Below are 15730 nucleotides of genomic sequence, written 5' to 3' on the forward strand. Positions count from 1 at the left end.
TAACAATGAAAATTGTAAAAAGCGCTATATAAATAAAGTTGAGTTGAGTTGAGTTAAGACTGACCATGTTGAAACTGTACTACAGCATAGGGACAGGACTAAAGACACATCCAATTCATTTAATTTTGTTTCTAGGCTTGGATGGGCAATAAATTGGTCACTGTTGTTATTTTAATCAACAGGACTTTTCTGATTGAATCAACTGGAAACCTTTTTGACGTTTTTCTCTGAATGGTCTCTCTCGGCTGGTCACACATTGTAAATGGTTTCGATGAAATTGGTCTGTGCAGTGGAATTTGCTCAGTCAAATTAACAGTTTATGTAAAGCAATATATAGCTTATTGTCAGGGATCACAGTGAGGGAGAACCCAAGTGCAGGCAGCGGGAATGCAGGGGTTAACAAAGACTTTTATTAATTAATAAACACGATAACATGAAACCAAAAAACCCATAATGGGGGAAAAACGGAAACGATATCAAAACAAGAATTCAAACAAGAGACTTCCCTCGATGGGGCAAAACTTGAAAATAACAAAACAAACTTGCGACACAACGTCAAAATAAACAGGCAAGGTAAGGGTAGACAAGGCAAGACGAGGGGTATCCAAAAACAAGGTATACTAGGAGCGAAACAGAACAAGACTAGGGAACAATGTAAACGTACTCACTCTGGGACACACACAACCACCACAGAGGCACAACAACCACATACAATGACCGAGCAACAAGACAATGAAACATGAGGGCATTTTAAAGGGAAGACAAACGAAGGGTAATCAACAAGGGCAGGTGGGAAACATTAGACACGGCAGGGAAGCAATACATGAAACGAGAGGGGCGGGGCCAATGACAAGACACGAGAAAGCACATGGAATGTCAAAAAGGTAAACACCCCATGGCTTCTCACACTAAACATAAGGCTTTGCCACGACTCTGCCACAAGACCAAGAAATCCATGACAAGATAAAGCAGAGTCGTGACAGAAGCCACCCCTTTAATGAGCACCTCCAGGTCGTGACAGCTTATACTTCAGGTACGTGTTCTCACCATAAGCTTAACCCAAAACATACAAAACTCTTCCAAATCCCATTATAACTGTAACGTGTAGGAAGCGCATGACACCAGAGTAATTCCAAATAATTCCAAATACAATAACGTCTTACTCAAAAACACATGAAATAACACCTTAACGTTATTAAAATTGCCCCATGCAAAATTATCTGGGAACTGTAAATTCCTGTCCAGTTTCACACACTAATGTACATTTACAACACTGGACGTTATTCACAGTCCCAAAGCATATTAAAGGTGCAGTTTGTAAAATCCACCGCTAGAGGGCGCACATTCAAAACAGATATTGTTGTGATTTTTCCTCTTTTGCTCCGAAGAAACGACTATTGAGTCAAGGTTTTGAAACCAAAAGTAGTTAGACTTTATTCTCACAAAGTTGAAACAAAGCCGAGTTGGATTGCAATGCAACTGCCCAACCCTGGTTGGGGGCAGACCTTTATAGTGTCCTTACACACACACACACACACACCTAAGTTATTGGGGGTTACCCTGATACCTTTAACAGATGTCTGATCTCAGCATTCCTAGCTGGTGAGGGGGGGTTACCAACAAAGACTCTGGTATTTACGACTAGAGATGAGCTAACAAAGACCAGATCTTATGTAGAGATAGATTTATTATAGTAATGTAAAGTGTACATGATTCCTTTATATTTTGGTCAATAAAATCTTCAACAATATGTTCAAAACAACAACAACGGCATAGCTTGATGATGCTGTGAAGGAGCGTGAACTAATGGGAACTGTCGTTTTCAACTCCACCGCTAATAATCAATCAGACGTGAATAAAAAATCACGTTTATGGATGATGTAAAGTAATAAAGTTTTATAAATGTTGCGTTTCATGATGTGATTTTATTTCATTATAATGAATCATAAATGAAATCATAAAATGAATTTATTACTGTTTAGTCAGATGATCTAAAAACGATTACTGCTTGTTCAGTAAATATATATATATGACACTCGTGCTAAATTAAGAAAAAGAAGACATTCAAACAATAAGACTAATCTTGTTGATCGATATAAAAATCATACGTTTTCTGTCAGTAAAGGAATCTAAACAGTTGCTCCCCTGTCTAGTAAAACACATGCAAGATCAGCATCTCTGTCTAGTAAAAATGTCTTTGTTCAAAGAACCAGCTGCAAACAGTAAAGAATAATTGCCATAACGACTGCGCAAAACAAGATAGTTGCTTGATAGACGCTACAAACTAAGACGTTCACAGTTGTCCACGAGACTGTGTTGTCACGGTTTCTACGGCAGTAAAAGCGGAAACCAAGGGTAACACCAGAGACTGTGTTATTAGGGAGATGCAAGGTCTGGAGAAAGCGTAACGGCTTACACGAATCATGTGAGGCACCTCAGCCAATCATATAACAGCCTCTAGTCTGCTTTCTGCGATTTTTTAACTAATGGCTGGAATACACTACAAGACTTTTAAAATCTGAACAGATTTTTTTTAAACTAGACATCACACACTTGCAGACTTTTTGAAAGTTTCAAATAGAAACACACTAACTGATCAAATCTGCAGACTGGCACAGACTTTCTGCAACAAGTCCAGACTGAAAATCTGGGCAAAATCTGAGCAAAAGTCTTGTAGTGTATTTTAGAAGGTTGCATGCTTACCATCAAGTGTCTTTGGTAACACGGATATGACGCCATTGACATGCAACTGCCAGACATGGCCATGTGTCACTGGTTAAAATGACCATTTTATCACGATTTACAAATAGTTGGAAACATTTGAGATATTGTGAGTAATCAACTGACCAAATGACCAAAACACTGGCCTAGTGGTTTTGGGATATTTTACTGCAAAAAACTGTTTTTTTAAATACCTGATTTTATGACCAACTTTTTAACAAACTGCAATATCAACAGAATCAACCTAGTTGATTTTATATTACGTGTTCTGGAATTCCAAAACATTCTTCTTTTGAATGTCATTGTCATGATCTCGGTCACTCGGGTCCCCGTGTCCTGCCTGTGTGTGTCGAGCTCGTGGCACCACTGTTTTGACAGCTCGCCATGTGCTCGGTGTCTGCGTCACTCACACCGCCCCGTGTCTCCCTTTTCGGTCTTTCTCCACTCACCACTTCTGCACTCTTTCACCTGTAGCGTATTCCCCTTGATTAGTGCCCGTTATCTCTATTATCTCTCCCGCCTGTTGTCACTTATCCTTAGTTAGCTTTCCTATTTATTTCCCTTTGTTCTCCTGTCCTGTGTCAGACCGTGCTTGTTTTTTGCCAGCTCTGACTGCCCAGTCCCAGTCCCAGTCCCAGTCCCAGTCCTAGTGCTAGTGCTAGTGCTAGTCCTAGTCCTAGTCCTAGTCCTAGTCCTAGTCCTAGTACTATTACAGTCTTAAATCCTGTCGTAGCCCTGTCTCTAGGAGTTTTGCTCCTCGAAGCTTGTTTATTTTTTGCTTCTCGTCTGACCTAGTTTCTGTTATTTTGCTCTCTGCCCCACAGCAGTTATTGGCCGCCCGGACCTCGATATCCACGGCATCTGAGTTCTCGCCAATTCGGCAGCCTCTCCCTGACGGGTGCAACTTCTCTCCACTGGAATCTTCCGGGTCAAACCTTTCCCCGAGGACTGTTTTGCTGCCATTGGTGCCTTGGACTATTTGCTTTGCTCTTGCCTCACTGGTTTCAATAAAGTCTTGTTACCCCCCGCATCGGAGTCTGCCCGTCTGTGTGCATCATGACAGTCATGTCATTTCTAACCTCATAAACAGATTACAACACTGTCACAAAATCCTTACCAAACTGGTAAATTTACCGTCTGTTTTAAAAGACAGGGTTTTAAAATGAGTACGCAGCTTTATCTTTGGCTCTGACAGGATGTCAGTTTTGAACACACTCTCTGTCTGATGGATGACACGCACAATAGGATTATATCAATCGGCAGAACAGAATCCAGACATTACACAACACATGCGAGTGGAAGCGTTTGGGTTTGTCGTTTGGGTTTGTCAGTCAAGCATGCGGTGAGACACACATATGCTTAAACAGATACACAGACCTTCAACACCATACAGACCCACACACGCACACACCGTCAGCCAGCAGGCATGTGCACTCGGCTGAAGAAAAGCTCTGGTGCAAGTTTCTTTAGTGCACATTAAACACCCATCAGTCTCTGTGCTCAAGAAGTCGATTAATTCATGTGAGATGATAAAGCTTGCATAATGGTTATATTGAACAAAGACCGCTAGAGAATTAAATACTTTGACTTGCAATGCGAATTCTAAATCTAATCTTCTTAAATGAGCCATACCCTAAACTCTTTTTATTTTATCCTGAAGCACACTCTAATGTTATTCAAGATTTCTAGCACCAAAAACAGCCATAAGCCCTACTCGGACAGGAGTTTCCATTAAGGTTGGTTATATTTGTAAGATTTGTGTTCAAAATTTTACACAACATCAGAAAATAATTATGGAGCATAAGCTGTTCCTTTCCTATGAGAAATATAAGACCATCTGGACAGAAATGTCTTTGATAGAGATTTTTAAACACTTTAACTAAAGCTACATTATAATGTGAGCATTGCAAGTCATCCAACGCATTTGGCTACAACTTCACAACAGTGAATAGGTCTACACTCATAGTACGGTAAAGGAAGTCAATTTTTTACCAGTTATAATTCAAATCCATTACATAGTTATGGTTAGTTATAAGTTAACTAAAGTTCATGTTCTCAAAACAGTTTGCACAATCTGAACACTTTTTAAATTCTCAAACTATAACTTGTCTTCACAGGTGCTGAAACAAACAGGTTTACACACACACACACACACACGCTGACACGCCATCTGGGCTAGTCCCAGAGTGGGATCTGCTGACTAGCCCTCATTAGCTCCAATAATGATCAACAGGGCTGCTATCACACACGCAATGCCTAAACATTCTCTAGTGTCTGCTGGAAAGCAGTCTCTTTTTTATTTTGCTGATGGGAACATTCTCGTGAGAGCAAACCTTAATAACTATGGTACAAAATTATGCCCGTAATGCATGGTGCGATTTAGACAAAATGAAACACTCATAACTGTATCCACACTTTATCTCTCTAGATTGCTCCCATACTGTGCTTGTCAACAATATTTGGGTTCTGCAAACATCTCATTCATTTTCTGTGATTATGTATAAATATTAAGGAACAGACCAGCTTATAGTTTTGGTGTGATAATGATAAATGCATCTTTAATTTAAAAAAAATGGTTAATACCCAATTTTTAAGCAGGTGACCACTCACAACACACTACAGTAGGTCAGTTTAACCAATCAAAGCATTTGTAAGGAGGGGATTCAGAAGTGTTCCGTAGAAATTATGAATACAGATGCTGCAATCATGTAAAATGTGAATATTAGCATATTTTTAAACAATCAAGGACAAGGGTAAAAAAAACTATTATAGTACACCCAAAATAGTCATAATACCACCCCTTTAAGTAGTGTTTTTAGCTTGAAATGAATGTCTGTTGCGATTCATCTCAAAGTTGGCTTCTTTGCCTCACGGTTTGAAACACATTATTGAAGTTTTTTTCAATCTCGGAGAGAATGAACGGAAAAGAACTTCCAGAATCAAGGCCGCTGTAAAAGTGGGCGGTCGCTGCTGCGCTCTATTGCTGTCTAAACTCATTTCCACACGTACTGCATCACTGCCAGCAGCGTTACTTTCAAGCGCAGCTAGAAGCCAAGCCCTGTGTTTGATGTGCCGTGTCTGCAGTCAGAGTGTTAAAGCCTACCCACGCTGATCCTCACTGCTTTACAGAGAGGCCAGGTGGCACTGCCATACAAAATGATGCCAACTACATGCAAAACACCTCCAAAAGAGGGAGTGAACTGGCCGTGATAAGCATGCTCATACAACAGTAATTTTATCAGCAGTTCTAAATATAACCGATGAATGAAATCAACAGCCTTATTTCCAGAGAAACATCTTCAAAAATGGATGCAATTATGCCTACAATTAGCAAAGTAGGGCAGTGTATTTGCTGCGAATAAACAGATGCTGTCAAATTGTTACTCCAGGTTATTATGTCCAGTCGCCAAATGTTGTAAGTCAGTGCAACTGCTTCTAGGCACCACATGAATCATAATTGAATGATTTACCGTCTAAACATCACTTTAAAAATGTTGAATGTTTAAATGCTTCCTCCAGGAGTGGGGGAAAAACATATTAAAAAGCCACAGCATTGTCCGCACACCGAAAAGTAAACAGCTTTGTCAATGCGGTGCTGAAATATTTACTGAATGTTTGCTACACTCAAGGGCAGAGCTGCAAATACTGAAGGGACATGCAGTATCTGGTTTTAATACAGCAGGATATCAGAACAGGCTAAACGCAGAATAAGCTATATGGCTATAACAGCCATACTGTAACTAAGAAGAGTAATATTGTAAAGATGGAATGAGTTCTTCGAAAAGTTCAGACTAAAAACATCAATCATCAAGGAGATCATGTATTTAGGTTCTACAGAAGGTTAAAAAGTTAAGACTGTATAAAACAGATGTGTGAACTGTATAATTAAATATTTATAAATAAAATTTATAAAAATAATTCATCATGACAAAACACCAAACTCTTAAATATGATTAAATATGATGTATTTGCATTTGACTTTAAACTGTTGAACAGCAACACTGTGACACAAATTGACTGTGTTTTGTCCTGTTTTGGAGTTCTTCTTGTAAGAGGCTTTGACATAAAGACGTTACTCAGTTGTCAGTAATTGCTATCAAGAGTGGGGGCTGCGGGGCCGCGAGTGCGGGGTCGCAAGATGATTCCCAGAAATCATTTTTTGTATTATTAGAAACAGCGTATTTTATCAATAAGTGTTATAAAATATGAAAATATTAGTTAAGTCAAAAATAAAACCATGCAAATAAAAAGCCACAAGCCTTTCGAATTTAATTCCCCTCGATCATGACCCCTGAGGTGATTACGTCACATTAACGACATCAGCAACCGCATTAGGTTAGATGCAGCAAGTCAATTTACAGCACCATATTAAACATCCCCATATGTGCACTCAGATTATTTTTATACTTCACCCAAAAATGGAAATTCTGTCATGTGGCGATCGGTGCCTCCTCTTCAGGGGAAGCAGGAATTAGTGATGGGTCGTTCATGAACGGAATCTTTAAGGGACATTCTAAAACGCTTAACGTAGATTAACGTACCTAAACAGCGATCAAGGAAAAACACATTTCTGTCAAAACTTCCTTGTACTAAACACTTGCTGCTGTCAAAAGACTCTTGTTTGGTTAAGCATTATTCCAAATATCTTTCTCTCTGTTCATCAGAACAAAGAAATTTATACACATTTGGAACAACTCGAAGGTGAGTAAATGATGACAGAATTTTCATTTTTGGGTGAAGTATCACTTTAAGTTTAGGATATTTTTATTTGTCGAAATGAAACGTTGGTTAATATCGACCAAAGACAACGCAGGGAGGCCAGCGGAGGAGGGCGGCAAAGCGCCGCAGTCAGAAAGGCCATCGACCTCAGGTACAAAAAGAGACTGCTGTTGCATGAAAAGGACATCTATCTGCACTCGAATCACTTTGATGAAATGTGACCTGTAGTAATAGTTCATGGTTTATGTATAACAACGAGTAAAGTAATGAGCAAATTACTATAAAATAATATCATGTTAGACTGTGTTCTTTTGTCTTGTCATTATGCGTGTGTTTGGATAGACCTAATAAGAGCATGTTGCACGCAACGTCTGTATACTTTAACCACCTCCGAGGATAGTGGGGGTCTCGAGTCCCAGGCACTGTTATTTTGGGGGTTGTGGGCTGAAAAGTTTGAGAACCCCTGGTTTAAAGCATGACAAAAGGGATGATTTATGCTTTAATGTTGCTTTTTGTTATTACTGCTGGAAATTTTGTCAAACAGATCTACAATGGGAAAATTGGAACGTAATTGCCCAACTGACAAAGCATCCGCTCATTACATGTTTGAGTGACTGTCAACAGCTGAGAACAAAAGAGCTCACATCTTACAAAGACAAAAAATCTTTTTAAACAAAAACTGGAGCATGAATGCGTTTCTACACCTTTATTTTTAAGCAGTGATTTTAACTGAGCTTAACTGAGCATTTTTTTAACGCTTACTTTTCTCCACAGTAAAAAATTAGGCAAACTCATAGTTTTTCAAAAACATATTGTATATGAGTAATGCATGTTATGGGGACGTGCTGTGTGTTACAAACTTGGATGGCCCCCTAAGAAAGAAAAATTACAGATGAGATCTTATTAATAACTCAATTATTTCTCCTAATTATTTCTCAATGAGATGAAATGGAGAGTAAATGCAAACTTTTTCTTAAGTCTCCTGCGTCTCAGATATTTCGAAAAAGAACCAAAAATCCCACAAATGTTCCATGTCTTCAGAAGAGATCCCAACAATGTTACAAACTGAGCTCAGATTTGCCAAGTCAAAAATCAATATTATTAAAGATTTCAATATTGAATTCAAACATTTTTTATTCAATTTTATTAACTAAATCAAGGTACAATTTTCATTTTACAGCTTAATGTAAACGTGTGGATCATCATGCCACGCATTTGCACACATACTGTATGATCGTGGATCATGCCAAATGGCACAAAGATGAACAGGTTTTAATTTGTATGTGTCTGCTTTGTAATCTTTAATAAGCTTGCATCAGAATGCCTCCAGTGGACATTTCAACTGAAAGATGCCTCGATTTGTACCTTGAATGACATTCTGGTTATGCAGAGCTGTAGGTAGATGTAAATGGCCAATGAACAGTTGTTTTTTGGACATATCACAATGCTGATTCCATAGTCGTTTCAGACTTGTCCTACTCTGCATCTATGGTAGTACTCTATAAACACCATCTGAGCCACAATAAACTTTGCCGTTGTCATGACAATCTTTTTGTGCCTTGTATTTTGTCAGCTGTGCATGAGATTCAGCAATCAGCCTTTGGTTATGATTTGTTGTTTTCCTGTTCGCTTGCTACTTACATTTATACAACATTTATTAAACATGTATGCAAATACACACACAGATACAGCTTCTGTCCGATGCCGTAAACTCAAACCCCACCTATGCCGATACAACAGAGCATCATAGGAAAATAACATTACCTGTGTTGTATTACCAGCATCAAACTCTTTAAAATATATAGGAAAATCCTGCTATAAAACCTAATATGGATGAATGTTGAAATGACAAGGTCAAAACAGGTAATGAGACTCTTTATATGCATTAGGACTAGTCTAAATCATTTATGCAGTAAAAATGAAAAACAATATCAGTCTGACATTTATTTCTGTGTTGTTTTAGCTCTACAGTATATAAAAAGATGGTGTGTGATTGTTTTACATATTCTGTCTCGTGTCTGCAAGTGTTGTGTGCATGTTTCTGTGCTCACGACCTTCTATAAGAAAGCATTGAATAAGTTATTGTGCATTTGTCTGTGTGTAATTGTGTGTCCTGCAGCAGAACACGCCGATAGCTCTAGGCCTGCGTCAGTGGATCAATAGCTTGTGAAAGCTGCTCTTAGATGAGTCCAGAGATGCGTTCATACAGCCATGAAGAGGACATCCATTCTCACCCCAGCGGTGAAAGAAAAGGACAGCTTCAGAAGACAAAAGCTGGTGAATGTGAGTTAGGGTATGTTTTGTGGAAGGGCTGGTTAAGAATTCCGATGCACCTTGTATATTGAATATCTGCTGATAACTACACCCACGTGACCAATTAAAAGAATGGTTAAGGTTTAATATAAGCTAAGCTACTTATTTTAGATGGACAAATCAAATCAATATGGTACAAAGCTAACCCCAGCTTACTGTGTGACATTAACTTCTATGAAAAAAAAACATTAGAAATATAAGAGAATAGATAGTTCACGCCACATCTATAACAATAAAGAAGCAGAGGAACAATATTGGTGGGATCCCTTTTAGAGTGCCTTTCTTCCAGCTGATAAATTATGAAACATCCATTCAAATTCCATTTAAATTTATAGGGCTTGCACATTTAACATGTGAAACAATCTTAACGTTGTCCATTGGTGTGAACGCTAATATAGTTTTAATCTCGGTGTGAATGGGCCTTTACTGTATGGAAGTAAATGATGGTTTAAAGGCTAACATAAAGCACAATATTGATTTCTGTCATGGCTCTGCTTCATTTAGTCATGTTCTTCTTGGTCTTGTAGCAGAGTCATGACAAAGCCTTTGGTTATGTGTGGAGAGAAACATATTATTGTCAATATGTTGTCAATATTTGACAATAATATACGTTCTCTCCAGTGTCTCGTCTCTGTTCCCGCCATCTCGTTTCCTAGTTATCCTTCCCTGAGTGTTTCATTACCCACACCTGCCCTGTGTCGTTATCCCTCCTTTGTCTTACCTATATATACCCTCTTGTTTCTTTGTCCTGTGCCCGTGTATTACATACGTTGCGTTCTGTACTGTGTACCTCGTATGTTGTGTCGGCTTGCTGTGAGTACTTCGCCTTGCCCTTGTTTTCCCCTATTATGTTTTTGGTCGTGGTTTTCTAGTTTTTGTTTTAGTTGTTCCTATCTTTTCATTTTGCCCCCACGTGGGAAGTCTTTGTTTTGTTTTTTACAGATTTCTTAGTTTCGTTTTTTCCCCCATCGAGGGTATTTGTTTCTGTTTTTGTTATAATAAAGTCCTGTGTTTAACCCCTTCACTGCCTGCCTGCGCTTGGGTTCTCTTCTCTCCACGCTCAGCCGTGACAGATTTCATTGAAAATATACGGTATATTTTTTTTAACTCTACAGTTAAGATTTTTTCGACCTGTAGTTCAGGTACTGGCATAGTAGACGTCTTATGTTGTTGCAAAATGTGCTTTCCACTAGATGTTGGAACATGGCTGCAGGGTTTTATTCCCACTCAAACACAAGAGCATCAGGGAGACCAGGATCATATTAAATGATGGAGCCTGGCTCACAATGTATATACAGCCAGCATTCTATATACATTATTTATTCCTGAAGATGTTTAATGCATGAAGTAAACTACAGTAAAAGATAATCAATAATAATTAAATAAATTCTAAACATAAAATATAGTGTGCTGTTTCAACCCTGACCTGAAGTTGAGAAGCAACTAAAGCAGATTAGAATCTGCCATTATAATGTGCAAAATATACATCAGACAGTCTCTAAATGGCCCAATGGTTTTCCATCTGAGAAAGCTTTTGCATAAATACAGACCGAAAAATCACTGATGCACAATGGCTTTTGGTTCATTGAATGTGTGCATGTGTGAGTGCAATATAGTGATTTGCAACCATGATTTGTCCATTTCATAAAATGGAGTCTCATGAGCGATTGGTGCAAAGTGGAATATGATTGGAGTGCGAATGAGCGATTTAGTCATATAAATTACCAATCCTTTAACAGCCAGCCAGAGGAATAAATAGACTCAAGGTTTTTCTGCCAGCTCTGTTAGCAATCAGAAAGCAAGTGAGATGTCCAAACAGCTACTGTCTTGATGAGTACAGCGAGCCATAAGAGACGAGCTGTGACTCAGGATTCACAAATGATGTGAACCCATGTTTTCTGATAACATTCAGATGCAAATCGGCCCTCAAAGTGTCAGCGCTCTGGCATTTCAGCAGATGTACCACTTGAATGTAACCACCTTATAGATCTGCTATATGTTAGAATGTTTATAAATACATTCAGCTGGAGACTACATTCGCTGGCTGCAGTCTGAATGAAATAAAAGTGCAGAGCTATCAGTCAATCACAGTGGATGTTTGTGAAATTGCTGGACGATTCATTTGTAATGCTGCCAAAAGGCTTCCACATTGTGAGATGTAACCTTTGAACATACAGCATATTTAAAGAGCAACAAACAAGACAAGAACATTCTGTACGTACAGAAAAACACACTCTTAAGATGGATGTGTTCATTTTAACACATTGTTTTGTGTTATTTGTTTATTTAGCACATTATGTGAAACTTTCAACACACATGTAAAAGACTGAGATGTATGAAAGTTACAAAAATATCAAGCTTATTCCATCATATATTCAATTTTGAACTGATCCAAAATACATGTGAAATTTTGTACTGTGTTGTTTAAACATGAATATGAACTTGTTTTCTTTGCAATATTCAAGATCGGCAAACATTGCATCTTTTTTTATTTTGACCAGTTAGTCCTTTATACATTTTTCTGCAAAGAAATGCCAATAAAAACAATATTTTCTTTTGAAATTTGGGAGAAATGTTGTCACTAATTCACAGAATACAGTTTTACTTGTATAAAGGGTGCTTAATGTTTTTCTGCTGATGTATGCAGTATTGAAGATCAATATTATTTTATTATGCCGCATACTGTACCTTAGATTTTGTCGATAGAGTTTAAGTAATTTATCAGGAATATTGCTTTAACAAAAAAAACTGACTTTATTATGGTCAATCTTCGTCCAGCAGACAATGAATTACCTTCACTAAAAATGTATTTACTATTAAGGCCCAAGGACAGCAAGAGAACACCAGACACATGAACTTGAATATGAATAGATTAATCTCCTTCCAGTATAATTTCTCATTCAAAAAATATATTTCTGTCCTCCATTGCATGAGTGCTGTCAATGCATCTGAAGTCATAAAGGTCAGAGATGCTAAAGATAAATTGACTCATTACTTAATGCTCTTCTTGACAGTCGTAAATTCACCAAAATTTCCTACCCATATTTTGTTCGAATAATTTAAATAACATCTGTCTCTATAAGGCATTAAGAGAGATCAGGTCTGAACCCCTGCATCTTGCTCAGTCAGTGTGTGTGCTTAGAACTGTTTATAAAACCGCTCAATTACAGCATATTTACAGAGCAAATCCTCATCTAAATGTAAGTTTCTGTAATGAACTGTCGCACAGCAGAATAATACAAATGTGTCACTTTGGGATACTTTTTTATATGCTGAGCTCAACAGGAGTGAGAATGCCGAGTGTTATGAGCATCCAAAAACACAGCTGCTTATGAACTTGACAAAAGAGGTTTCATTTTCAAAGAGACAAAATCCATAATAGAGGAACTAAGCTCAAAATCCTTTTTCCATGCACTTAAAAAAATCAAACAACAGTTTCTTGCCTGTACATGGGTTTTGTATAGCACATCAACCACTATACAACCGTATGCCCACCTAGTGACAGTGCAAAATAGAGCAAAAATTTCTGCCACATTAATTCACAGCAAAAGTGACAAAATATTATGAGTGGAGAGTGAGTTCAGTCTCAGATCAAAAGTCAGATGCCACATGGGCGTCAAGGTCTCCAAGCCATGACCATTAATTTGCCTTTCGATGCAGAGAGTCCAGGGTCAAACTCTGAGACATTTTGTCCCATCCTCCATATTATTATTTCACATAAATGAAAAACTAGGACAGTCAAGACTACGATCGAGCTTTTATTGCCTTTAGCTGTACCGAAGTAATGAAAGAGCTGAAATGATATGCAGCTATCTTTGGATGACCAATCTCTTTTGACAGCAATGATTCAACTTGTACGTCATCTGTTTGTGATCTGGTTTTAAAGAATGTTCTGAAAATAAAAGCCTGAGGAGCATCTTCAGACAATGATGGTTCTTTTCCTTATTGTAAAGAAAATGCTACTGAAATCGGGTACTTTACTGCCAGATACAACCTTTATGCCACAACCCTTTAGTATCTTTAAAGCCAAAGAATATAAGGCAGCACATTTTCTAAACCAATTGATTTTTACTTGAATCCTTAAGTCTTATTGGACAGACTGACATGATTCAACATATGACATTACAGAAATATTAACCAAATACATGTTTGTATAATCTTGAAAACTGTGTACTTGCAATAATGCATGTCATCTTTGTATTTACTCACTCTGAAGTCTATCCCAACTGTTGAGATGAAGCTTCCAGCCAGAAATGCTCCATCTTTAAAACGAACCAGCAAGCAGGTTTTTCCCACCCCAGAATCCCCAACCAGCATTACCTGGAAAAAAAAGAGATCATAGATAGAGAAAATCACAATCTATCACATCATCTTTCTATTTAGAGACAAACAACCTCTCTTATTTCCATCAGCATGTCCATTAAATTATGCCTCTAATGCTCTGAAACTCTTTAGCATGCCATAAAAATGAAAGACATGAATGTCATTGTGCAAATTCCGTAATGGGCAGTGGTCAGGAATGAGCTGCTTGTAAAGAGATTGTTTGATAAACAAGACAGTCAGACCAAACTCAGGTTACAAGTCACGGAACTGCAACCCTTGATGGATTTGTTCAAGATCAGTATTTTTGTTCTCTTGTCTATGTCAGCCTTGGCAGATGCTTAAGCGACTTAAGCGATTCAAGGGTTACATTTTATCAGTATGTATGTGTGCATGTTTGCATTAAACCTACTGTATGGCATGCTATCGCAATGCTCTAATGAACGTTACAGATGAACATTTATATTAATGTATTTCTCTCCAAAACAAAAGTACTGTCTTGTCACAGTTTGATTTCAGCTTATCATATGCATATTTCATATGCAGCATGTGATTGGGGAAAACATAGTGTCTCCGTGTGAATGCTAGTAACTGAGCGTACTTGTGTCGAGCTGGATAAAGCAGCTGCTGTGCTCTCGCTTATCTTTATTGACACAGCTGTTCAATTAGACGCTGAGCTGAACTCAACTCAAACGGAGCGCGTAATACTCGTCCATATGGGACGGCAGGATAACATTTCATCGCTTTTAATTAACTTATACTCATGGTGAAGCTATACTCATAAAATGTCAACCATAAAACCATAATAATGCAACTTAATATTCAATATCCATACCGTCAGTTCGAAATCATATAGCCTACGTACGCTATGTGTAAAGTGCGTACTGTTCGTACCTTGAAGGCGATGTCGTAGAATTCTCCGCTGTTGCTTAGAGAGGGTCGGCTGGGATACACCACTCCGTTGGACTGGGTCAGGACTTTCTTACCCTTATCTTTATCGCTGCTAGGAGATGAGTTTGGTGTATTTGAAGTCCCCTTTCCCTTGGCCGCTTTTTTCCTCGACATTGTTATTTATACCCTGTTTGAGGGCGCGACGCGTTATTTATTAAGAGCGTAATGCGTTCAAATCCAACTCACTTTTGCCGTTTGATGTGTATTATTAAACGTCAGTTAACTTTTCATCAATCATGACTATCGGTTCCGCTGAAAAAAGCGCTCGAGCACTGCACCTGTTTCACTGCTGCTGCCCGGGCAATTTGGCGGTTGTTGTTGTTTTGGGATAGGAAAAGAAACCGTCTGTAAATCTTGGCTCTTAAATACACCTGTGGCGTTTCTTTTTCAGTATTAAAACCGAAATATTCAGCGTTATCCTCACTCCTCTGAGTAGCGTACAGTAGTAGTGAGCGCGCGCCGGACTCCTTGTCAACAATCAGTGGAAGTGTCCACGCGCATACAGAGCGCATCTCTTCTCAGCATCCTAGCAGCGCGCGAGCGCTCACTCTTCACTTGTTGAAATAAGCCCTCTTAAAGGCGCAGTGTCTTATTTTGAAAGCGTATTAAGAGTATATTGACCTGACAGTGTCAAAATATTATATCGTGTAAACCAGTTTACACTTCAGCCCATTCTGACATGTTATTTTATTTTGAGTAACTATAA

The 15730-nt window shown here is 38.3% G+C and overlaps 1 protein-coding gene across 2 annotated transcripts in view; it reads right to left on the bottom strand.

Moving 5' to 3' along the window:
- LOC130569417 (ras-related protein Rab-26) overlaps nt 1–15551 on the bottom strand; it is a 151326-nt gene extending 135775 nt beyond the window's left edge. The window contains exons 1-2 of one of the 2 annotated variants that reach the window (XM_057359053.1): nt 14968–15551; nt 13963–14073 (exon numbers count right to left, since the gene is read on the bottom strand). In XM_057359053.1, coding sequence (XP_057215036.1) covers nt 13963–14073; nt 14968–15138 — 282 coding nt within the window. In that variant the 5' untranslated portion in view covers nt 15139–15551. The remainder of the gene's footprint in view (nt 1–13962; nt 14074–14967) is intronic. The other variant, XM_057359052.1, reaches the window with a different exon arrangement.
- Nucleotides 15552–15730: the final 179 nt, after the last annotated feature.

The sequence above is a fragment of the Triplophysa rosa genome, linkage group LG18 (genome assembly GCF_024868665.1).
Source record: "Triplophysa rosa linkage group LG18, Trosa_1v2, whole genome shotgun sequence".
In the NCBI taxonomy this organism is placed as follows: domain Eukaryota; kingdom Metazoa; phylum Chordata; class Actinopteri; order Cypriniformes; family Nemacheilidae; genus Triplophysa; species Triplophysa rosa.